Source organism: Guillardia theta (assembly GCF_000315625.1).
Source record: "Guillardia theta CCMP2712 unplaced genomic scaffold GUITHscaffold_70, whole genome shotgun sequence".
Lineage (NCBI taxonomy): Eukaryota > Cryptophyceae > Pyrenomonadales > Geminigeraceae > Guillardia > Guillardia theta.
Window position 1 is genome coordinate 11,643 of NW_005434604.1, and position 21,640 is coordinate 33,282.

General features: G+C 56.5%; 8 protein-coding genes across 8 annotated transcripts in view; 4 read left to right on the plus strand and 4 right to left on the minus strand.

Annotated features, from left to right (window-relative positions):
* Nucleotides 1–1,343, plus strand: part of GUITHDRAFT_113765 (hypothetical protein) — a gene marked incomplete at both ends in the record, with an annotated part of 3,152 nt that extends 1,809 nt beyond the window's left edge. Inside the window, 7 exons of the mRNA XM_005826951.1 lie at nucleotides 118–160; nucleotides 212–312; nucleotides 367–396; nucleotides 764–832; nucleotides 880–936; nucleotides 1,067–1,134; nucleotides 1,289–1,343. Coding sequence (XP_005827008.1) covers nucleotides 118–160; nucleotides 212–312; nucleotides 367–396; nucleotides 764–832; nucleotides 880–936; nucleotides 1,067–1,134; nucleotides 1,289–1,343 — 423 coding nt within the window. The remainder of the gene's footprint in view (nucleotides 1–117; nucleotides 161–211; nucleotides 313–366; nucleotides 397–763; nucleotides 833–879; nucleotides 937–1,066; nucleotides 1,135–1,288) is intronic.
* A 1,885-nt stretch (nucleotides 1,344–3,228) lies between these two features.
* On the minus strand, nucleotides 3,229–5,398 carry GUITHDRAFT_164760 (hypothetical protein). Its single transcript, XM_005826952.1, has 2 exons — nucleotides 3,872–5,398; nucleotides 3,229–3,671 (listed from the first exon to the last, which is right to left on the minus strand). Exons 1-2 carry the CDS (start codon nucleotides 5,190–5,192, stop codon nucleotides 3,367–3,369), a joined length of 1,626 nt encoding a protein of 541 aa, XP_005827009.1. The 5' UTR covers nucleotides 5,193–5,398; the 3' UTR covers nucleotides 3,229–3,366.
* A 467-nt stretch (nucleotides 5,399–5,865) lies between these two features.
* Nucleotides 5,866–7,592, plus strand: GUITHDRAFT_113767 (hypothetical protein; the record flags this gene model as incomplete). Its single annotated transcript, XM_005826953.1, has 9 exons — nucleotides 5,866–6,256; nucleotides 6,295–6,365; nucleotides 6,411–6,662; nucleotides 6,715–6,778; nucleotides 6,935–7,064; nucleotides 7,112–7,155; nucleotides 7,239–7,278; nucleotides 7,328–7,415; nucleotides 7,545–7,592. The coding sequence occupies 9 exons, from the start codon at nucleotides 5,866–5,868 to the stop codon at nucleotides 7,590–7,592; spliced, it is 1,128 nt and encodes a 375-aa protein (XP_005827010.1).
* Nucleotides 7,593–7,872: 280 nt separating this feature from the next.
* GUITHDRAFT_154219 (hypothetical protein) lies at nucleotides 7,873–9,402 on the minus strand. Its single transcript, XM_005826954.1, has 8 exons — nucleotides 9,348–9,402; nucleotides 9,154–9,291; nucleotides 8,763–9,022; nucleotides 8,668–8,708; nucleotides 8,474–8,574; nucleotides 8,112–8,424; nucleotides 8,008–8,056; nucleotides 7,873–7,959 (listed from the first exon to the last, which is right to left on the minus strand). Exons 2-8 carry the CDS (start codon nucleotides 9,182–9,184, stop codon nucleotides 7,897–7,899), a joined length of 858 nt encoding a protein of 285 aa, XP_005827011.1. The 5' UTR covers nucleotides 9,185–9,291; nucleotides 9,348–9,402; the 3' UTR covers nucleotides 7,873–7,896.
* Nucleotides 9,403–10,342: 940 nt separating this feature from the next.
* Nucleotides 10,343–11,170, minus strand: GUITHDRAFT_49378 (hypothetical protein; the record flags this gene model as incomplete). Its single annotated transcript, XM_005826955.1, has 1 exon — nucleotides 10,343–11,170. A coding segment is annotated over one exon (828 nt), but the record flags the coding sequence as incomplete, so codon positions are not given.
* A 1,971-nt stretch (nucleotides 11,171–13,141) lies between these two features.
* On the plus strand, nucleotides 13,142–15,467 carry GUITHDRAFT_113769 (hypothetical protein; the record flags this gene model as incomplete). The annotated part of the gene is made up of 14 exons (XM_005826956.1): nucleotides 13,142–13,736; nucleotides 13,790–13,890; nucleotides 13,950–14,017; nucleotides 14,174–14,228; nucleotides 14,272–14,334; nucleotides 14,423–14,512; nucleotides 14,561–14,602; nucleotides 14,651–14,725; nucleotides 14,773–14,849; nucleotides 14,896–14,938; nucleotides 14,994–15,044; nucleotides 15,094–15,192; nucleotides 15,244–15,278; nucleotides 15,335–15,467. The coding sequence occupies 14 exons, from the start codon at nucleotides 13,142–13,144 to the stop codon at nucleotides 15,465–15,467; spliced, it is 1,527 nt and encodes a 508-aa protein (XP_005827013.1).
* Nucleotides 15,468–15,744: 277 nt separating this feature from the next.
* Nucleotides 15,745–16,349, plus strand: GUITHDRAFT_113770 (hypothetical protein; the record flags this gene model as incomplete). The annotated part of the gene is made up of 2 exons (XM_005826957.1): nucleotides 15,745–15,933; nucleotides 16,284–16,349. The coding sequence occupies 2 exons, from the start codon at nucleotides 15,745–15,747 to the stop codon at nucleotides 16,347–16,349; spliced, it is 255 nt and encodes an 84-aa protein (XP_005827014.1).
* A 201-nt stretch (nucleotides 16,350–16,550) lies between these two features.
* GUITHDRAFT_113771 (hypothetical protein) lies at nucleotides 16,551–21,390 on the minus strand (the record flags this gene model as incomplete). Its single annotated transcript, XM_005826958.1, has 20 exons — nucleotides 16,551–16,616; nucleotides 16,665–16,725; nucleotides 16,843–16,919; nucleotides 16,964–17,050; nucleotides 17,099–17,184; nucleotides 17,228–17,290; nucleotides 17,530–17,631; nucleotides 17,679–17,737; nucleotides 17,821–17,859; nucleotides 17,907–17,977; nucleotides 18,027–18,092; nucleotides 18,150–18,191; nucleotides 18,256–18,314; nucleotides 18,371–18,453; nucleotides 18,575–18,918; nucleotides 19,105–19,200; nucleotides 19,261–19,308; nucleotides 19,353–19,431; nucleotides 19,483–19,624; nucleotides 19,674–21,390. 20 exons carry the CDS (start codon nucleotides 21,388–21,390, stop codon nucleotides 16,551–16,553), a joined length of 3,387 nt encoding a protein of 1,128 aa, XP_005827015.1.
* Between the last annotated feature and the right edge of the window lie 250 nt (nucleotides 21,391–21,640).

Below are 21,640 nucleotides of genomic sequence, written 5' to 3' on the forward strand. Positions count from 1 at the left end.
CTCCCCTCCCTCCCCTCCCTCCCCTCCCTCCCCTCCCCTCCCCTCCCTTCCCCTTCTGACCCCCTCCGCTCGCTCCTTCCTGGTCCTCCCGTCTGTTGACGAGCACGATCCTCCCAGATCCTAGAGAACCTGCACTCGGAGACGATCAACTTGTCCAACGGTCAGCCAGAGCTGCCCAGCCCGAGTCTCCATGACGTGAACTTGCCGACAGTCGAGAAGGAGGAGGCTATCAGGGAATGTGCAGAAGAGGCCCATCAGTCCGTCGGCAACATCCTCAACAACCAGACCAACGTGTTCCTACCGCAGACCCTGGTCCTCCTCCTACCTCCCTAGCTCTCCGCACGACCCCGCTGACTGGTTTGACAGGAACTGTTGACTGCGGAGGCCAACAGGAAGGTCGCCAGGAGGATCCGATCCTACCGCACGAGCCGCAAGGCATTCCCGGCCATCTCGTCTCGTTGCAAGTCGCTGACGTCGGGCCCGCCTCCTCGTGCGCGCAGGCTGTCAAACTTTTCCTTCAATGCCTGAGAAAGCTGCGGGTCAGAACCGCTTTCCTCGTTGCCTTCCTCCTGCCCCCCTCCCTCCTCCCCTCCCCTCCCTCCCTCCCTGTCCCCCTTCCTCCCCCTCCCTCACCCACCCTCCCCCTCGTCCTCTTCCTCCTCTTCCTCCTCTTCCTCCTCCTCGTCCCCCCTCCCCTCCTCTTCCTCCTCCTCGTCCCCCCCCTCCTCCTCGCATCGCCTACCTCTCACTTGGGTCGTCTCAGTTCCCCACGGAAACCGAGCTGATCGACAAGTGCGCAGCTGAAGCCATCGAGATCTGCAAGGAGGCAGAGGTGGTTGTTGAGGTCAAGTAGCCCGTCGACTCACAGGAGTTTGGTAGGAATTTATCTCTTGCAACGCGGACGAAGAAATCAAGAGGATGCAGAAGCGCGTGGAGGTGATTGGAAGAGGAGGAAAGGAGGGGAGGGATAGAGAGAGATGGAGAGAGGAAGGGAGGGAGGAGGAAGGGAGGGAAGTGGAAGGGAGGTGGAGGGGATGTTGAAGATTGAGCGACTTTGATGATGCAGACCAAGAACGAGGAGATGTCCTCCAACATGTGTGGTCGCGAGTCCGAGATGCTCGTGAATGTGTACAGGTGAGAGAAAGAAGACAAACAGAGTGAGGGGGAAGGGGGGAGGGAGAACAGCAGCAGCAGCAGCAGCAGGATCAAAGTTGTTGTGTAGCAGACGTTTGATCTTATTGCCTTCGTCATGCTCCCTTGTTGCTGTATGCTGCTGAACTTCCATCAGCACCAAGGCAAGACGATGGTGGATGCCGGACTTTGGAAGCACCTGGATGAGGTGAGAGGAAGAGAGGATGAGCACACATACATGTACCTAAGATGTAAACTTAACATCAACCTGACATGTATCCTCTTTATCTCACAAGTGATGTTTATTGCAATCTCACATGTGACTTCTTCCTCAAACTCACCACACCGACATCTTTTTTCCCTCGTCGCGCTCGTTCACCAGCCTCATCTCTCTCTTCTCCCCCTCGAGTCTCCTCCCCTCACCCTGGTGACTTCCAGCCCCAACAAGCGTAAGGCCATCTTCGATCGAGAGTGGCAGAGTGAAGCTTGCCGCGGACCCTTCAGGTCTGCTGCTGCTCCTTCTCCTCCTCCTCGTCCTCCTCCTCCCATACTCTTGCCCTTGCCCCTTGTCTGCTCCTCTCCCGGAACTCCTCCTCCTGCTCCCGCTCATAAGGCTGCCGCAGGTCCACGAACACGTTCAAGGAGCGACGGGGGAGTGCAGAGAGAGACTTTGACAGCATCTCTATCAATCGGGAGGAGGCCCTGCAACTCACCCTCATCTTCGTACGCTCCTCCTCCTCCTCCTCCTCTCCTCCTCTCCTCATCCCTCACTCCTCTCCTCATCCCTCATCCTTGATTCCTCACCCCTATCAGGTTTATGTCGTTGTTATCACCGGATTCCTGTCCTGCGTCTATACGCGCTGCGTCGATTCGCCGGTCCATTCCCTCGTCCTCCTCCTTCTCTCCCCGTCCTCCTCCTCTTCTCCTCTCAACCATCTCTCCCCTCCTCCTCCTCCTCTTGCCCTCCTCCTCCTCCTCTTGCCCTCCTCCTCCTCCTCTTGCCCTCCTCCTCCTCCTCCTCTTGCCCTCCTCCTCCTCCTCCTCTTGCCCTCCTCCTCCTTCTCTCCCCTCTCCCTCCTCCTCTCCCGGTCTTTCTCTGTTCTCTCTTCTCATGTCCCTTGTTGTTTCACTCACCTGACCATCTAGATCTATGAGAGGAACGCCGAGGAGGCTCGTAGGGAGAGACAGGTCCACCTGTTCTCCTCCCTCCTCCCTCCTCCCTCCTCCCTCCTCCCTCCTCCATTCCTGCTTCCCCTTCCTCCTCCTTCCTCCTTCCGGCTGACCTTGTGGTAGATGACGTGTACGGGCATGCTGGCTGTGGTTCAGATCTCTGCGTTCGTGCTGGCAGTGTGGGTGAGAAGCCTGCTTAGAGGGAGAGGAGGGAGGAGGAGGAGAAGCGAGGAGAGAGCGAAAGCGGGAGGAGCAGCGGGAGCAGGGATGCTGGGCTTGTTCACTTGTTCATTTAGATTGCCTTCTGCTGCCCTTATGCAGTATGGCGGTTAGAACTCTCGAGCAAGGAGCCGACAGTTGGTTGGTCATCTGTTCTTCCTTCCTTCCTCCTTCCTTCCTCCTCCTCCTCCTCCTCGCCCCCCACCTATCTCCTCCTCCTTGACCTTCTCCTTTCGTTGCTGGTGCTAACGAACCACTAGCGCTGTCTGGTGACGGGAGAGAGGACGGCGTTTCTTTGCTGCACATCTTCGTGTGTAACTTGCTGCTGGTGGAGGTGAGGGGAGAGGAGGAAGAGGCAGAGGAGGAGGAGGACGAGGAGGAGGAAGTGGTGGTGGTGGTGGTGGTAGGAGAGAGGAGGTTGGAGGGAGGAGGAAGAGGGAGAGAGGAGGAAGAGGGAGAGAGGATGTGTATGTTGAGATTGCATTACAGATCTTCTTCTCATGCGACATGTTCATACAAATCCGAAGGATGCAGACAAAATTGCGATCGTCGAGATACAACGTTTGATCAATACAGCAATGCCCAACTTCGACGAAACATCGTTGTCAATGTCCTAGTTCCTCCTTCCCGCCCTCACTTTTTATTTGGTTCTCCTTCATTTCCATCGAATGTCCTCCTCTTGATCCCCTCACTTCTCAACATTTCTTTCAAGAACATCTTTACTGGAATTCCCTATCAACTCATAGCGCTACAACATTTCAACAAGACCTGATAAATTGCTTATGTACAAACTGCCTCCTCTCCCTTCCTCCCTTCATCCTCCCCTCCTCTCTTTCCTCCTCTTGCCTACTTCTTGGGAAACTTGGCAGGACAGATTACCCACAGCGGCATCATGGCGGCTAGGAAGGCGAGGTTCACCCAGAAGAAGTTGCCGTCGAGGTGAGACTCGACGGCGCTGATGATGGGGTAGACGATGACGGAGAGGGCGGAGGCGATGAGCTGGAGGAGGCCGAGGATGAAGCCGAAGTTCTTGAAGCCGAAGGTGTAGGAGGTGTAGGAGAGAAGGATGGAGAACAGGATCATCCTGTGCAGGCACAGGAAGACGATAGTCACTATCTGCACCTCCAGGACGGGCACAAGCAAGAGAGCACCTGTGGAGGTTCCAGTCAGTGAGGAGGACGGAGGGAGGGAGGGAGCACTGAGTTGATGAACCACGAGGAACTCAACCCATGTGATCATTATTGTCATCGTCATCGTCATTATCATCATCATCAGTACAAACCACCACCACCATCATCGTCATTCTCCGAAACACAACTCGCAAACACCACCTCAACCTCATCGCACTCACCGTACACCATGCCCAGGAAGTTGCAGAGGACGAAGATCCAGTAGTAGTCCCACGTGTCGAAGATCCTTCCGACCAGAGGGATAGTGATGATGCCGGAGGGAACGACGAGGGTAAGGATGAGAGAATAGGTTGTGGTGAGATGACCGTCCCTGTTGGTGGGCTTGTACTCGATCTGCTGAATGAAAGTGCCGATGTAGTAGTTGAACCGCATCACCTGGATGCAGCAGAACAGCAGCAGCTTGCGGTACGTCCAAGTCATGAGCTGCTGCTTCAACGGCAACTCCGACATCGGCACCTCCCGCTCCTCCTCCTCCTCCGCTTTCCCCGGCACCAGGGCTGTTGAGCTCTGGCTCTCCAGCTTCATCGACTCCGCAGGGAGCTGCGAGTGCGTGCTGCCAGTTTCAGCTGGCTGCTCCGTGCGGTCCAACTTGACGAGGATCGTGATGGGCTGGCCATTCTGGTTCAGCACGTTCATGGTGGAGAACTCCGGCGTGCTCGCCATGTCAGACGCTGCAGAGGGGGCAACGAGGGAGCGGGACGAGCTTGCAGGCTGCTGGCTCTTGTCGAGGATGACGTAGTCGACGATCCTTCTCTTGTACATCCTCACCTCGTTGCCGACCTTGAAGATCTTCCAGGGCCAGATGACCAGCCCCAGGATGCAGAGCAGGTACAGCCAGCACCCATGTACCAGGAAGATGGCCTCCTTGCTGACGTGCTCCGTCTGTATCAGCCAGCCCTCCAGCGAGAAGAGGAAGGCGCTGGCAACGAAGGCCCCTAGGAAGTAGCTCTTGATAGTCCCCCTCACCCTCGGCTCGTACAGGGTGGAGATGTGGAACAGCGACAGGTGCACGCCCGGCCCCCCGGCCCCGATCATGCCGAAGGCAGGCGCGAACGCGTCAAACCCGTTGGACTGGCTCACTGCCAGGAGGACGAAACCTGTCCCGCTGACGAGCAGCCCGAGGCAGGTCGAGAACTTGGGGCCGAAGTTGTCGAGGATGCTCCCATTGATGATGAAAGAACCGAACAGGCAGGAGGAGCCGATGATGTAGAACAAGCTAAATCTCAGCGCCTGGGAGGAGCAGCCGGTGACGCCACTGCTACACAGGTCTGAGTACTCCCCGATCGACTTGAGCGCGTCTGAGATCGCTGTGTATCCGATGATGATCCCACTGCAGCTGACCGATTGTAAAAACCCGAACGCTACGAGGAAGTTCCTGGAGAATCTTGCGCTGTAAAACTTCTCGGCGTCTTCTACCTCGTCCTTTTGATACTCCTGGACTTCGCCATGTAATACAGGTAGGTTCATGTTCTGTGCTTGCATCTTTGCAAAAGATGCAAACAAGCTTTCAAGGGTTCCTGTCCTTGCAAGCCTGAAGGTCTGCAAGGCTAAGTGGCTTTGTTGATGTCTACCCTCCTTCTCTCTGCTTGTCTGTCACCGACTCTGAGATCGACTTCCTTTCTTCGTTCGCTTCCTCTCTCTCTCCTTTCCTCCTTCCTTTCTCTGCTCTTCACCCCAACTTGCTTCCCTGCCACCATATAGACGTACAAACACAGCACCACCCCTCCTTCGCCTCAATCCCACTCCACCCCACCTGTGGAATTTCATGCCATAAAGAGTCTTTAGGGAGGGTAGTCAGAGGATTTCCCGACCGAGGGGGTAGGGGTAGGCAACAATGTGCAAGGCAACGAAGGTTGTTGGGGACGTGACAATCTTTAGAGCATTTTATCACCCGTACGAAACATAGATAAAATGGTAGGTAGGGGTACATAACCCTACCCTTAGTTGCGTTACAAAAGCATGATCTCAGTACCCCTACCCACATTTTGATACTTGAAAGTACCCCTGATGTAATACCAGTCACGGGTATCATGGGGGGTTGGTCACACGATAAAAAAAAACCTAATATCGTGAGCTAATTCATTTATACAGCTCAGCTAATTTAGTTAGCTAACTAAATATCTTTGACAGGTAGTCAAACTTTGCATGGGGTGCGATGGCGATCGGTAGGGTGCAGGTGGCGGTCATGGTGACCTGCGTGTCGTTCGGGCTCTACACGTCGGTCCTGCTCCTCTCCGACCGCTTCCTCTCCTCCCTCGTGCGGTTCCTCTGCGGCAGCTTCTTCGTCTCTTGCCTGTACGGCAGGCTGTGCATTGGAGATCCCGGCTACGTGTCAGGGAGCGAGGAGGAGGAGGAGGATGGGAATGGAGCGGAAGAAGATGAGATTGTTGACTCAGGCTTCAACGGAGTATCCGAGGAGCATCGCTCTGACCCTCGTTACTGTGAACTTTGTGAGCAGCCCAAGCCGAGGCGAGCAAGGCACTGCAAGAGATGCGGAAGGCAAGAACCCGTTAGGGAGAAGAGAGGATCTGAGATACAAGCGGCAGGTGCGTTCACCGGCTAGACCACCATTGTGACGCCATAGGCAAGTGTGTTGGTATCAAGAACCATCCTACCTTCATGCTCTTCTGCTTTCTACTCAACGTGTGCCAGATCGTAACCCCCCCTGGGAAATGAGAACGCTTTATAACATGACTGCAGGACACTATCATCGTCTGTGTATCTTTCATCATTCGTGAGAGATCAGTGTCTATCTGTAAGAGAGATGAGTTTGGCTTGAACTTCCTGTTCTTCCAAGAGGATCATTGTCAGACCATGTTCGATGCCATGAACTACGTCGTCCTGGCTGTGACAGCATGGATAGCGATAACGCTCTTCTTTTTCAACCTTTTCCACCTCTACATTGCATCCGAAGACCTGACTACACATGAGTTCTACATGCTGCTGAAGAAGGTAGACAGGCATGTTTGCTTCTCGGATTCCATCTTACCCTGCTGTACGAAAGAGGGCTCTGCCGAGGTGGTTGGTAGGGAAGGAAGTCAACATCAACAGCTTCAAGATCGAGAAAGGTTTTGAACTTCAGTCATGAACTCCTTGAACATCAAGTTCTTGACTTTGTCGTCATTCTTTCTCTCCATCCCTTCCCTGCCTTTTCCACTTCCATCTTCAGTTTCCATCTTTTCCCGTCTTGTTCTTCCCTTCCTTCCCCTGACCTCCTCTATAAGGGTTGAAGACGCACAGATCAGGACAGAAGCAGATGTACACGACGTGCAAGTTCTGTGGCAGGAAGAAGCTTGCCTGTATATGCGTGCTGCCCTCCCTGGAGGACGGGTTCTCGCACTACCAGACGTACCGGTACGTCTGCCACCTCCTCTCCCGCTCGTGACACTGGCCGTGAACAGGGCAAGGGAGTCAGGGTTCGGCTGCTGCCTGATGCTCCAGTCATGTGAGGGGATCAAGTTGAGCTTGAGAGGCAAGAGCAAGCCCTTGTCGAGCAGCACAGAAGGAGCGGGTGATGTTGCCGACCAGGTCTTCGCAAGTGCTGCCTGTGGAGGATACGGAATTTGCGGTGAGAGGAGGAGGAGGGAACTTGCGCTGCCTCTGAGAGCTGATGGCAGGAGAGTCTTGGGGGCGGCAGAGGACGAGGAGACGGTCAGGCCGGGGGAATGCGAGATGGATAGACCAGACGTCATCAGCCAGATGCAGGTGAGGGGAGGCGGTGCTGACGTCATCGCCTCATCCTGCTCCTGCGTGTTCCCAGCAGCCACCTCGTCCTCCTCATCCGGACCTTCTGCAGATCTCTTGCATATCACCTACCTGACTGTCTGCACGCAGCTGTTGCTGGATCTTGACTTCGACAAGTGCGTGCCTGGTCGCGACTAATCGAAGCTCGAACTTTATCACTCACCCCTCCCTCTCCCGAAATATCTCCCTCGCATCCTTCTCCTCCGCAACACCCCTCCCTCCCACCCCCCCCTCCTCTCTTTCTTCCTCTCTCCCTCCCTCGCAGTGCATTTTCCCTCAATCTCGTCTGGTCAAGATACTCGAAATTCACCCACGACCTTCCCTGCAAGATTAGCCACTGCCCTGCTGCTGCCTATCACAAAGAGTCACTGGGGAGATTGGGCAAGGTGTTTCTCCCTCTGAGGCTGACAGGGAGCTTGTCAAAAGACTTTTATCAACAACATCAACCCTCTTTCGTCTTGGAGTTCACCGACCGAAGTTTCTCATTCTCCGTCCTCAAAATGTTCTGCCAACGGCAGTCAGCGGGGAGGAGGAGGGAGTTTCAGATTCTCACGGTCTCCTCCTTCAACTTGACAACTTGCTTCTGCAGATCTCTCACGAGCCTGAGCAGAGGTTCAGCTCAGGTTCAGCTGAGAGCAAGGGCATCGCAAGACTTACAAGCAGAGCTCCTTCATGTCCATGGCTTCCAGCTGCATCTCCTCTCCCAGCTCAAACTTCCTGTCCTTGTCCTGCTTGTCCCTCCGAATGTCGAAGGACCATCGCATCCCAGGCTCGTGCAGCATGTCGAGGTTCTCCCGGTTGTACTCGAAGGATCTGCGAGACGAGCATTCACTCGACGAGATGCTCGAGGATCGAGTGGCGACTCTCTGCACGTGCCCGTCGACGTCTCCCTGAGAAGGGGGAGGCGCATCCTCGATCTTGAACGCCTTCTTGGCCTTGTGCGAGTTGGTGTGGACCAGGGCAGGGCCGTCTGCGGCGCAGGAGTCAACGGCAGGTCAATGCGGAGCTCGACACCAGACCTGCCGACTTCTGCGGGGGTTGACCGTTGATGATGGGAGGGTTCTTCCCCGGGAAGGCTGGGACAGGAGCAGAAGCCAGCGGCTCCAGAAGCGGCGTGTTGCTGTGAGGGGGACGAGATCAGGGAGACGGAACGCTGGAAGGGGGAGCAGAGGGGTGGGGGGCGGGGGGCGGGGAGGAGCAGAAGGAGGTTCACCTTGCCGAGGAAGCGTGAGGAGTCTGAACGGCTGAGGTTGTCTGGAGACGAGAGGGGTCAGGCGAACAGGTCGAGTCATCGGAAGTCAAGGTCACAGGCAGCGGGTTGCCGGTCGGGCCGGTGAGAGGAGAGGGAAGGCTGGTGTGGGCCCCAGCAGACTGGCTGCTTGTCAAGTCCAAGTCCGTGGAGGTGATATTGAACTTCTTCTTGGCATTCTTCTTCTCCCCGGCCTCCGACGTTGACGCGCTGCCTGACTTGCCTGCCTCCACCTTCTGGCTGGAAAACTCCGAGGCGTCGCTGGAAGACGCCGGGCTGATGCTTCTTGATTTTGAGTCAACAAGAACTTCATGAGAGCCTATCAAAACAGTTCAGATGAGGAGCAGGAGCAGGAGCGGGAGCAGGAGCAGGAGCAGGAGCAGGAAGAGGGAGAGGAACAATATCTTAATCCTCCTCCATCATGCAAGCACTGTTATCCTCAATCATCACCAGTCTTGGCGGAGGTCGACGGGTTCCCCATGCAGTCCGCGGTTTCCTGCCCAGCATTCCGCGTCCGTTCCTTCACCTCCTCACTCAACGAGGCTGCGGCGCCGGAAGCTCCTCCGTCCTTGGAGTCTGCACCATCTGCTGCACAAGAACGTCAGCCCGGTCAGCCCACTCGGCCAGGACAAGACAAGCTTCACCTTCAGGCAGCACGGTCGTCAAGTCTACCTTGGGCGCGCCCTGCGCACGTTTTGACTTGGGGCTGCCCGGGGGGCTCAATCCCTTGATGGGGCTGCCATGAGGAGAGACAGTCGAGGGTTCAGACAGCATCTGGGAGCCAAGGCAAAGTCACGAGACCCTAGGAGGCGGAGGAGGAAGCGACCTTCTCCAGCTCGCTCCACACGTCATCGTTGGAGTTCGGCCCCTTGTTCGGGGAAGGGTTGCACTGCACCGGCGTCTCCTTCAGGTGAGCATCCGACCGCAGCTCGACCTTGCTGTCCTCGCTCCTTGGGTCCTTGCTCGGGTTCGTGCTCTCCAACATGGCGGCGGCCTCATCGCCGGGGCCATGCTTTGTATTGTTTCTGACATACTCCGCGTCAAAAAAATCCCCGAGCGTCTTCACGCTGGGGCTGCGGTGAGAGCCGACAGGGGAGGCAAGGCCGGGCGGGCTGGACAAGCAGGGGCCGTCAATGTCTTGAAATACAGCGTGCAAGGGCTCTCTGCCTCCTGGCCTCCGCCCCTGTGACAAGAAAGAAGCCATGAGAAGAAAAAAGAAGTCATGAGAAGAAAAAAAGTCAAACATTGCAGCTGTGAGGATGCAAAGGGCTCACATTCAAGCTCTTCCTTGACCACTTGCCACTTCTCGACCCGACTTCCGATTCACAGATGTGAACTTTCTGAGGGGAGTTGCGCAACTCCTTCTCCTCAATGATCCTGTTCTGTTCTGACAAAAATCCCGGGAGCTCATCCCACGACCTGCATCAAACGATGAGCACAAAGTCCAGCTGAGAAACCTTGTTGGGTACCGGTTCAGCTCGTTATCGTTCAACTTTTCTAGATTCTGAAGAGCTTCAATGGGGAAATCCCATTCTTCCACCATCCACTCTTCAACTTTCTGCTCTGAAAGGTCCACCATGCCCTTGTCTGCATTCAGGTGCAGATCGAACAAAGTATATCCTTCCGGAGCCTTGGAATGCTTCCAGTAGGGATGATTCAGCAAAGCCTCCGCCGACGGCCTCTCACTGGGAGGCTCCTTGATCAGGCAGCTCTTGACAATCTGCTTCAACTCAGACGAAAAATTTCCCTCCAGCTGCGGGGGGTCGTTGCACATGATGAGTTTCAAAACTTTGAGGGGCTTCTGTTTGTCGTAGGGAGTCTTGCCGTTGGCAAGTTCCATCAGAGTAATCCCGAAGGACCAGATGTCCGCCTTGTTGTCATATCCACCCTCCTGCTCGATTACCTCGGGGGCCATCCAACACGGCGTGCCGACAAAGGTCATGACCTTCTTCTGGCGGAAGCTGTCGGCACCCTTGTGCTCGAGGCTGGAGGACTTCCAGAAGTCCGTCACCTTCACTCTGAACTTCTGGTCTATCAGGATGTTGTCAGCCTTGATGTCTCGATGGATCATTGACTGCTGATGTAGGTAACTGATCCCCTTCAGCGTTTGCGACATCACATAGGCGATGATGCATTCCGGAAAGCCGTTCTTGAACTCCTCAAACTTGAGCTGGTCACCGCACGACCCCCTGTCCATGTAGTCCAAGATCATCCACAGCTCGTGCCCGGACGCGAAGGAAGTATGCAGCCTCACGATGTTACGGTGCTTGCAGCAGCTCATCAATGATATCTCTTTCTGGATATCTGACAAGGTGTCCGAGTTGTTTCTTGAGTTCTGTTCAAGATCGAAGATCTTGAGAACGACCTCTCTCTCGACAGCATCGCTCGTGACCACCTTTGCCTTCCAGATCTTGAACCAACCAGTATCTCCCGGCCTTGTAAGCCGCCTTTCCTGAGAATAGGCTGTGCTCTTACAAGGGTAGAAGATCTCATTCCTCAGTGGCATGATTACAATGCCAAAGTTCTTGTTCTAGACGACCATGGAGCCCCCCTTGGCAACCATCCGATCAGTCGCTAAAGTCATGATGCAAAACAATGCAAAGGAATACCGATAATTTCAGTTCCAAGGAACCATCAGCGCTTGTTGTCCGAAGAACATCGGCAGGGGGATATACTGGAGAAAAAACTGCATTAGACAAATATTACGTGAGCTGTGATCAAGATGAACTGCGATCGACCCCTGACTTGTGGATTTCATGCGCATGCAGGCTAAGGCATCCGTCTCCTCGAGCCATAGCTCGTCCCCGTGGGCAATTTTCGTACATGTTCTAGAACTAGGCGCTGGTTCAAGAGCTCGAGGGCGTCAAAGCAAGAAAAGAGCGGGGGAAAGAAGTCTCTTCTCCTTCACTACAAACCAACACCTGCTACCCCTCCTCTGCCTCACCAGCTTCTCCAAGTACGGATTCGCAAAGCTCAACCCCTCCTGATCATTCCTTTCCCTCCACCTTCTCCAACGACCGTACGCTCCCTCCTCTTCACTCCTCTCTCCCAATCTGCCTCCCTGCTCCTCTGCCTCTCTCCCTGTGTCCTGAAACCCGTCCTCCTCCTGCTCCTCTACCCTCTCATGCGCTCCCCACGCCCCATTCTCGCCCCGTCTCGTCATTACGCCGCCAGCTGGTTCTTCACGCTCCCTAGGACCTCCTTTGTACCACTCTGCATCACTATGGCATTTGCTAGGACCAACCAAAAATCAGCTAAAAGTATCATGGGGATATTTTAAAATTTATTTTAGAACATGGTACTTTTTATAAAAGTTATTTATTTATCCAGTGTCATATCCACTACAGATAATTTGAAAATTAGTTAGAACTAGGGAGTTGATAAAATTTTCAAAATTGTTTTATGGGCATCGCCCATCCGCGGCCCGGCCCGCCGGTGGCACTGGGCACCCCGGCCGGTCTCAGCCTACCGTAGTACGGTAGGCTGCCGGGCCGCGGGCTCAGCCGGGCCGCCGCCGCGGGTACGGCCGGTCCGGCGTGCGGCGGCGGCGGCGGCCGCGGGCGGCCAGCTACCCGGAGTACCGTGACAGCCTCCGGCTGAGCCCGGCCACTGCCCCGCAGTCACGGACCAACTGGCAGTAGCTGGCACCGCACGGCCCAGTCACTGACGCGGCCCCAGTCTGACACCGAGGCTGCGCTATCGCGGGCGGGGCCCGGCCGGGCCGGGCGGCGTCGGCCCGGCCGCTGCCGGGCAGGGCCCGGGCCGCCCGGCGGCGGCCCGGACGGGCCGCCCCGGGCCGCCCGGCAGCCTCCGGGCGGCCAGAGGGGCGGCTGCACTGAGGCAGCCGGGCTGCCGCGGGCCGGGGTGGCCGCGTGGCTGATGCGTACTCGAGCGGCGGCCCGGCCACTGCGGACGCCGTGGCGGCCAGCGTGGCGGCCGGGCCAGTGGCCGGGCCCGGCGCCGGGCCGCTTACGGCCGTGGCAGTGTGTGAGTGCCACCAGGAGTGCCACTCGGAGGAAGTCTGCCAGCTTTCTGGCTACAATGCAATCCGCCTGCATGCGCTCCCACTTCTTTACTCAAGCTCCCGATGCTCCTGCTCTGCTCCTGCTCCTGCTCCTGCTCCTGCTCCTGCTCCTGCTCCTGCTCCTGCTCCTGCTCTCCCTTCCCCCTCTTCTCCTTTCAATCGCTGCCTCACTTTTCGATAAACTCGCACGTAACCATATATCCACTTCTGCGCTCCCTTCGCTATTTCTACCTATCTGTGCCCGATCCCACCTGTCTCATCAGTCTCCTCCTTGTCCTATCCCTCGTCTCACTGAAAGTCTCGTCATGTCGAATTGCTAACTCTGCATACATGCCTCATGACAACGTGTCGACGGCCTTGATGTTTCTCCACAAAGTTTGAAGTCTGTTGTGCCAGGTTTCCGCCCTCCTCTCGATGACTCAGGCGTCTACAGGGAAGCTGATCAAGAGAAACCTTGCGCTTCTTCTGGGCTACAAGGGTACAAAGTACCATGGGTTACAGATCTCTGCCCAAGGCCTCCCCACCATCCAGGGTGAAATCTTCAACTCGTTCTACACGGCAGGGATGATTTCCGACTCCAACAAGGATGACTCGCAGAAGCTGAAATGGAGCTCTTCCAGCAGGACAGACAAGGGCGTCCACACGAGCTTCTGCGTCTGCTCCTTCAAGCTGCTCATGGATGAGACTCCGCAGTACCGCGTCAGCCCTGCGGAGATACAGAGGTGGAATACCTTCTTGCCAGGAGACATCAGAATACTGCAGGCGTTCAGGCTGTCTAAGAACGCCAGGATCAACAACATGTGCACACAGAGGGAGTACGAGTATCTGGTCCCCTTCAACGTCCTCAATGGAAGACCGGTCTCGGAGCTGAAGCGTCTGCTGAAGGCTTTCGAAGGGACCCATCGGTTCCATAACTTCAGCGGGGCGCTGTTTCGTGAGAAGAATCAGAAAAGCTGCGGTGGAGAGGACGGGGCGGAATCCAATGGAGAGGAAGACAACGCGGACGGAGGTACAAGACTCGACCGCACGCTCTGACATGGCTAATGGATGCTCCCTCCTCAGACGGCGGGAGGAAGAGAAGTGCAGATGCTGCGGGGTTGGAAGCGAAGGAGACGCGATGGAAGGGCTTGAGGGCAAAGTATCATGAGGCCTTCGCGAGCCGGGTGATCCTATCATGTCGAATGCTGTGGTGCTTCATGCTTACTCAGATCCTTGCTTGCAGGATTGGAAATGGCCTGTTACGGACGAAACTAGAATGAACAGGCAGGAATACGTGCGAACCATATACAGGTACTGATCGCATCATCCCTTCTACCATCTTTCCTTCTCCTCCGCCATTCCTCCTATCATGCCTGCTACCGTCCCTCCTACATCCCTTCTAACATCCCTCCCACCCCTCGACCATCTTTCCTCGACCGTGGTCACCTGGTCGCTGACCTGAGGCAGCGTGGAGGTGGATGATCAACCCATCCGGATCAAGGATGAGATCGATCAGGCGGAGGTGAACACGAGATAGCTCGGGCGAGGGATGACGATCGCTGCAGACGGATTTCTACGTCATCAGGTTGAAGGGAGTTTCTTTCGCGATGCATCAGATCAGAAAGATGGTTTCGATCGTCTTGTTGATCCTCAACGGGTTGATCCCAGAGCCTGTTCGTTCCTCTCTCGCTCGTCCTGCCCTGACCCTCTTCCCAGGTCTTGGAGATCGCCTTATCGTCGCATTTCTTGGTGTCAGTTCCTTTGGCACCTCCTGAACCTCTCATCCTCGTTGGAGCAAGCTTCTGGGTTGGGGTCAACGTCATGCCTCCCAGGGCCTGCTAAGCTGCGATGCAGGATGCCAAGACAGAATCTTACAAGTTGGAAGTATCGGAAGAGGTAGCTGCATACCTTACGGACTGGAAGGCCGTTTAAACGGTTGAGCAGGAAATGCAGTCAAGTCGAAAGTACAAGGAAGAACACTTATACCCTCACGTTGCTGCGACGTTGAAGACGAAGAAGGTTGACGGGTTCAAATGGGGATGACGATGATTGAACTTCCACCGCAGACGTACATCAAAGACAGGAAGTCAGGAGACAAGATTGAAGAGCTTCCCTATGACAACTTCCTCTCGCATTCAGCCAGGTGAGTGGCATGACTTGTAGAAGGAGATGGGCTGATCGGGCAGCAGCGTTGTGTCGTCAGGGTCGAACGGCTTGAGCTGGGATGTGTTGGTACCCGACGAGCTTTGATGCCTGCATGCGCTCTAGACAGCTGAAACCCTTTCAGATCGAAGAGAGCAACGCATGGGAGAAGCTCCGAGAAGAGATTTTCTCCGAGGTGACTCCGGCCTTCCTGCCTTGCCCGGCCGCAGCTGACTGTCTTGCAGCACGTGAAGCAGGCCAAGGAGAAGTTCAAGGACGACAACCTGCAAATGAACAAAGAGCTGCCGGCAGGCCTCATCACGGCGATCTGTGTGCGATATCGGGTAGGCCTGTCTCCGCGCCTCCCTTGCGCTCATCTGACTTCCCGCCCTCAGATTGTTCCCGGACCAAAACTCTCCTTGCTGAAACGGTGAAGGATTCTGAGCCTGCACGACCCCGCAGCCCTGACGTATCTCACGCATGCAGGCAGCTGTTCCGCGCAGTGGACGAGAAGAAGCTCACGCAATCCTCCGGGAATGCCTACGGCACGAGAGTCTCCTACGAGGATGTCTTCGCCTACATCGACAGCAACGGGCTCATGCAAGCCGAGGGTTCTTGATACTATGATAGACAATCGACGAACAGTGAATGAACGTGCAAACCTGACTCATGAACACTTTCACTCAAAGTTAAGTTAAAGATCAGTACGAGGACAATCACTGATGAACACTGAGTGTCACTCTATGTCCTGTCGTCACTGAGTCACTGAAACTTTTAGCTCCGGGCCGGGCCCCGGTCAGCCCATCACAACCCCAGGAGTGCAGTACCCCCAAATGCAACGGAGTATTGGGGGGTTGGGGTGCCCTGGTCGCGCCAAAAATAGCAGCAGGGCCGGCATGTTCGCAGCGGTGCGGCGGCTGCAGTCGAAGATGGCGGGGGACAGGATCGTGTGGGACCCCAACGGCAACGGATACTACGTGTACTCCTCTAAGCCCTTCTGGGAGGAATGGCAGATGTACGACCCCAACGCTGGAGGAGGCCTGGGAGCCTGGGATCGAGACCATCACTACGATATCTGGGGCAAGGTAGGAGGAGAGGAGAGGAGAGGAGGGGAGGGGAGGTGAGAGGAGGGGATAGGAAGGGAGGGGAGGGAAGGGGAGGGGAGAGGAGAGGAGAGGAGAGGAGGCGAGGGGAGAGGAGGCGAGGGGAGGGGAGGGGAGGGCAGGAGGAAAGGACAAGAGTGGACTGGAAAGAGCTGTGAAGATTTGCAAGGATTGTGGAGGATCGAATACCTAGGTTGAGAACAGACGTTGATGCTGGCATCACATGGCCAGTAGAATCGCAAGTGATGAGTGGGGAAGAGAGCATGGGAGGGCGGGGATGTAGAGATAGCAACCATTATCTCCTCTGATCCGATCTGACCCGTATGTCACAGCCCGAGACTGTCGTCAAGACGCCCATCCACTGCAACCATCCCGGATGTCCTCAGGACTCCTTCTAGAGCTCTCCTCCCCCTCGTTCCACGTAGAGCTCGACAACATCAGAAGACTTGCTTTATATACAAAGCTTTCAAGTGATAGCTGCTGAAAGACAACGTCCCAGCATTCCATCGCCATGCTGCCTGCCGCGTAGGCAACCGCCGAGCCGCAGTCTGCCTCCCCTCCTCCATGTGAGACCCTCGGGCCTCTCTCAGCCATCAGCTTCACTTGGCGGAGCTTCCTCGGTTGTACATGCTTGTCAGCTCCTTTCGGTTCGTAGCCAACACGATCTGGTCGAACATCAGCACCATCATCTCCTCTACCTCCCTATCACTCACCCCAGCCACGATCAGCACAAGGACGTAGAACGATGTCGCCTTCACTCCCTCCCCGCTGTTCCTGCCCAGGGCCTCAGGACATGCTACTGCGAGTCCCGCCTCCCCTCCCCTCCCCTCCCTCCCTCCTTTCTCCACCCATTTCTTCAACCCCTCCTCCTGCTCCTCCTCCCCCTCCTACCTAGGGTCAGCTCGAAAGGAGAGCTCCACCAATCCGGTCGAGTCATCCAGGTCGACGGTGACAGGAGGAGAAGAAACCTTTGAAGCGCTCAGACTGGCAGGAGGTAACAAGGCGCGAGGACCTTGTACGCTCTCGAGTCGAGCTGAGAAACAGCTCGCACGACATACGAGTCTCTTGCCAGCGACGCGAATTCGAAGTATCTCCCCGCCTGCCCGAGCCAAGAGTCAACCGCGCGAGGAGAGGGGGAGCGAGTCACCAGGAGAGGAGAAGACTTGATGGGGGCGTTGGGGTTGGAAGCGAGCGCAAGCTCGATCACGATCTGCTTCAAGTGCGAATCTTCCGCTGATGAGAAGTCAGCCGTCGACTGACTCGCTCGCATCAGCACCTCCTGGCACGACGCCCATGAGGTCAAGCTTGGCAGGTCGACGGAAGGCGATGAAGTCGAGTCCTTGGTGAGTCTCAGCAACAGCGAGGAGGGGGAAGAAGAAATGGACGAACAGATCAATGAATGGAGGCAAGGACAGAGGGAAAGAGGGGAGGGAAAAAAATTGGTAGAAAGGGGAGGGAGGAAGAGGAGGAAGCGGAGGGGAGGGAGGGAAGATGGGGAGGGGGCAAGAAGACAAGAGAGGGGAGGGAGGGAGAGGAGGAAGGCGGCGGGGGCGGGGGCGGGGAGCGGCAGAAGATCACCCGACACGTCCTTCTTCTCCATCTTGATCACAACGTGGCTGGGCGAGCATCGCTCATGACGCATCCCCTCTCCATTCTTGATCGAGATCTTGTACTCGACGCCTGCAGTGCTCCCATCATCCCCTCCACACACCCAGCAGCGGGCGCACCAGGCCTTAGCCCTCGCAGCCTGAAGTTTCCTTCCTCATCGCTGACCGTCTCCTCGTACCTACAGTTCCATCATCACCTCCTCCATCCCACTCCCTCGTCCTTCCCCTCCTCCCTCGATCGCATCCTTCCTGCTCCACTCACCCCTGACTGTCATCCATGGCTTCCGCCTTCACCACCGCGCTGCGTGCTTGCGGTCAGAGCCGGCAGGTCAGCGACCCTCCTCTCACTTCTTCTCGTGCATCCCGTCGAGCAGGCGAACGGTCCCCAGAGCGCTGAAGGCTACCCGTTCACCCTGCACCTAAGGGGGTGGCTGTCAGCCCGACCGTCTCCCAGCTCGACATGCCCACCTGCACTATTGGATTCTCTCCCTCCTGCACTTTGACGGACTGTGAAGCAGGTTTGAACTGATACTCCTGCAGAGCCAGTCGTGGTCACGTATGGGGAGGCGGGACGAGCACGAGGTTGTCAACCTTAAGCATGGGACGGAGGAAGTAGTTTCCAGGCAGCAGGCCCTGTTAGGGTACAACGTCACAATCTCGCCTTTCCTCGCGCCTCCCCTCTCCCTCCTCCACCCACCACGAAGTAGAAGGTACCGTCGTCGCCAGTTCGGTTGTTCTGGCGGTACTCGTTCTCACCTTCAGCAAGCAAGTGAGTTGAGTTGGCCGGTCAAAACATGGTCAGTTCGTCCCACCGGTCAAAGACAGCATAACCCCTGCCAGTTGTGAACCCCGCGTGTCGACGACCTTGACCTTGACCTCACCCATCCGCACGCTCCTGCTCGTCGTCTCAGTCCTCCAGACTTTTTCTGTCCGAACTACACGGGCCTCTCGTCTTATCTCATCCACACCTCTTCTGCCTTTCTCTCCCCTCCCCTCCCCTCGTCTCGTCTCCTCACCTGAAGACTCCGTTGGACTCGAGCTTGAAGTTGTACCCTTCCTTCGTTGCGATTACCGTGTACTTCTTCTCGTCCCAGACTGGCCCGATGGAGTACTGCCCGTCATCCCCGGTGACGGCCCGTGCGATCTCATGCTCTTGTGCTCCTCCTCCCCTCACTTCCTCTACCACTCGCACAATCACATTGGAGAGAGGAGGCTCGATCTTCCCCTTCAGCATCCTCCCGACCTTAGTAGTGAACCTGATCTTCTCGGAGCTGCATCGGTTCTCAAAGGACGGCTTCACCACCTCTGACCGCGGTTCGAACATGAGGTTCTCTCCCTCAACCTTGGGAGTGATGTCAACCTGGCAACCCCGTCAATTGCTGCTCGTCTTTCTTCCGCCTGCTCTCTGCTCCTTGCTCTTACTCGATTCTCCTCCCTCTCCTCCTTCCTCCAATCCCTCCCCCCGCCTCGCCCTTCCCCCCATTAACTGCCGCCGCCGCTGACATCACTACCACAACCCCCCCCCTCCCCCCCTCCGCTTTATCACCACTTGTCCAGGCTTCGTCCAGATCGTGGCCACATAAGCGTTTCCTTTGGGTTCGGCCTTGACTGTCTCAACTTTCTTCCCGCTGGAACGCTGGACCTGAGGGCGGCTGTCAGGACTCCAAACGGATGAACCCGTTCTCGATAATTCCCCGCTTACCTGAAGCTCGAAAGAGATCTGCATGTCCGACCTGGGCTTGGCCTCCACCTGACCCGAGACATCAGGCGCCCCAGCACGTGCGAGAACCTCACCATCAGGTCTGTGGAGACCTCCTCGACTGCAAACTTGAGGACCTTTGCCGATGGCGCAGTGAAGGTCTTCTCCGACAGCCTGCCATCCCGTCCATCATCCGGCCCGCAGGACGAGGGATCTTGTCCTCACCTGACGCACTTGTCGCTCTCAATCGTGAAGGTGCCACTGCGAGGGATGCAGAGAGTGGTCTGCCCCGTCTGCAGGTTCAAATCGTACTTGGTGCCTGACTGGTGGACAAGCTTGACGGGAAGGGACCTTGGGACTTCGACATCTGCAGCACAGATCTCAGAAAGAAAGGAACGTGTCCCCACCATCCTCACTTGTCAAGAAGCCAGCCTGAACGAACTTGAGGGACGAAGAGTCTTCGGTTCCAACCTTGACGCTGATTGACTGAGACTTCCAGCACCAGTCCTTCTTCTCGACCGTGACCGTGTAAGGCCCGGCGGGGATGTTTGCAAACGAGAACTTCGACTTCCCGTTCAGAGTCTCCGACTTGACGTTTTGACCATCTTTAATCAAAGTGATCTTGATGTTGTCCCCACAGGAGCTCTCCAGGCAATCAATGCTTCCCTGCACGTGCAGTGCTGCCTGCCTGAACTCCGCGTTCAACACCGGGCCGTCTGCCAGCGCGACCTTCTTCTCAGAGGGAGTCATGATAATGCCAGTGCCTGCGAACACGGAGAGCACGTACTCCTCGGGCGCGAGCATCACACAGAACTCTCCCTTGCTGTCGGTGAGCAGAGACTCCTGCCGCCCTCCCTTCGACGAGCGGATGCTCACCTTGTGCCCCTGGACCGGAGAGCCAGGCTCCATGTTGACCTTGCCGCACAGGGAGTACTTGCTGGCCTGGATGCTGCCGATCCTCCGGAGCTGAGGAGAGAGCTCGTAGCCCTTCAGCTCGTCGAAGAGCATGTTCTCCTTGCTCACTGTGATAGAGTACGAGCCAACAGAAGTCTTGATGGAGTAGGAGCCCGACTGGTCCGTCTCAGCCACAGGCGAGCCGTTGATGGACACCGTAGCCTTGGCGACGCCGTTCCCTTTGAAATCCAGCACCTTCCCGCCGATCACGAACTGCTTCAGGCTCAACGGCTCATCGACGATCACCGGCGAGTGCTCGACAGCCACTGAGACACTGTCCCTGTCGAACTCAAACCGTGAGGACTGCGAGTCTTTCTTGTCTACGCTGATGTGGTAGAGGCCCAAGGGAACATGCTCGAAGACGTACGACCCGTCCTTTCCTGAAACGGCCGAGCACCATGCCCCCTGCTCTCTCGCTGTGTCAGAGACTTTGCAGAGGAGGTCCCGCGGTCGCTCCGAGCCACCCTGCGGCTTCAGGAGCACCGGAACCTCCGACGCGGCTGCTCCCTGCGTCCAGCGTACGGCGCCCTTGACGTCGTAGCCGATCACATCGAACGTCTCCTTCACGTCCGACTGACCGAAGGAGGTCACAACCTCGACGGAGTTGCGGCGGAACTTGTATCGTTGATGGTGAGCGGTCAGCGTGTAGGTCCCGTGCGGGGCGTCCTTGAAGGTGAAAACTCCCCCTTCTCCCGTCTCCGTGGAGAAGGTCCCCCCCGACTTGCTCTGCAGCTTCAGGTGAACCCCTGCTGGGCCAGACTCCGAGCCCTCCGTGCGGACTTGTCCAGCAAGGGCGAACCCCACCACTTTGAAGTCGATGTCCTTGCCCTGCATGCAAGGCCCGTCGTCTTCAGTACTCACCTCCTGCTCTGCCGAGTCGAACATCCAGCCCGGGGGCCCTTCGAGTCGGACGTTGTACCTGCCCTTCTCGTAGATGGGGAGGTAGTAGTAGCCGTTGGGGGCACACTCGGTCTCGGACTTGAACACGCCTCCCAGCGTGTACAGTTTCACTCGGATCGGCGAGAGGTCTGGCTTCTCGTCATTGGCAAAATCTCCCGACAGGCGGACGAATCCCCCGCAGCCAATCACGTCCTCCTGTGCCAACGCGTATGGAAGGAGAGAACCTGCAAGAAGCAAGCCCAGGAGGACGCCCCCAGAGAGGCGATTCGTGCTGTGCATTGAGGGACCGACGCTGATATCAAGGTCCAGGGAAAACTTGGACGGTCAAGTCGAACCTGCGAATTTGAAAAGAGATCAGACATGCGAATATATATGCAACCTGTTGATGTTTCTTTCCCGGCTATCTTCATCCTCCCCTCTCCTAACTACATTGCGTCCTGTATGACAGATGCGATACCTCTTCTACGGGCATGGCTTCTGTCTAGATGACATCGGCCTTCTCTCGCTGTATGTTTGTCATCTACACATT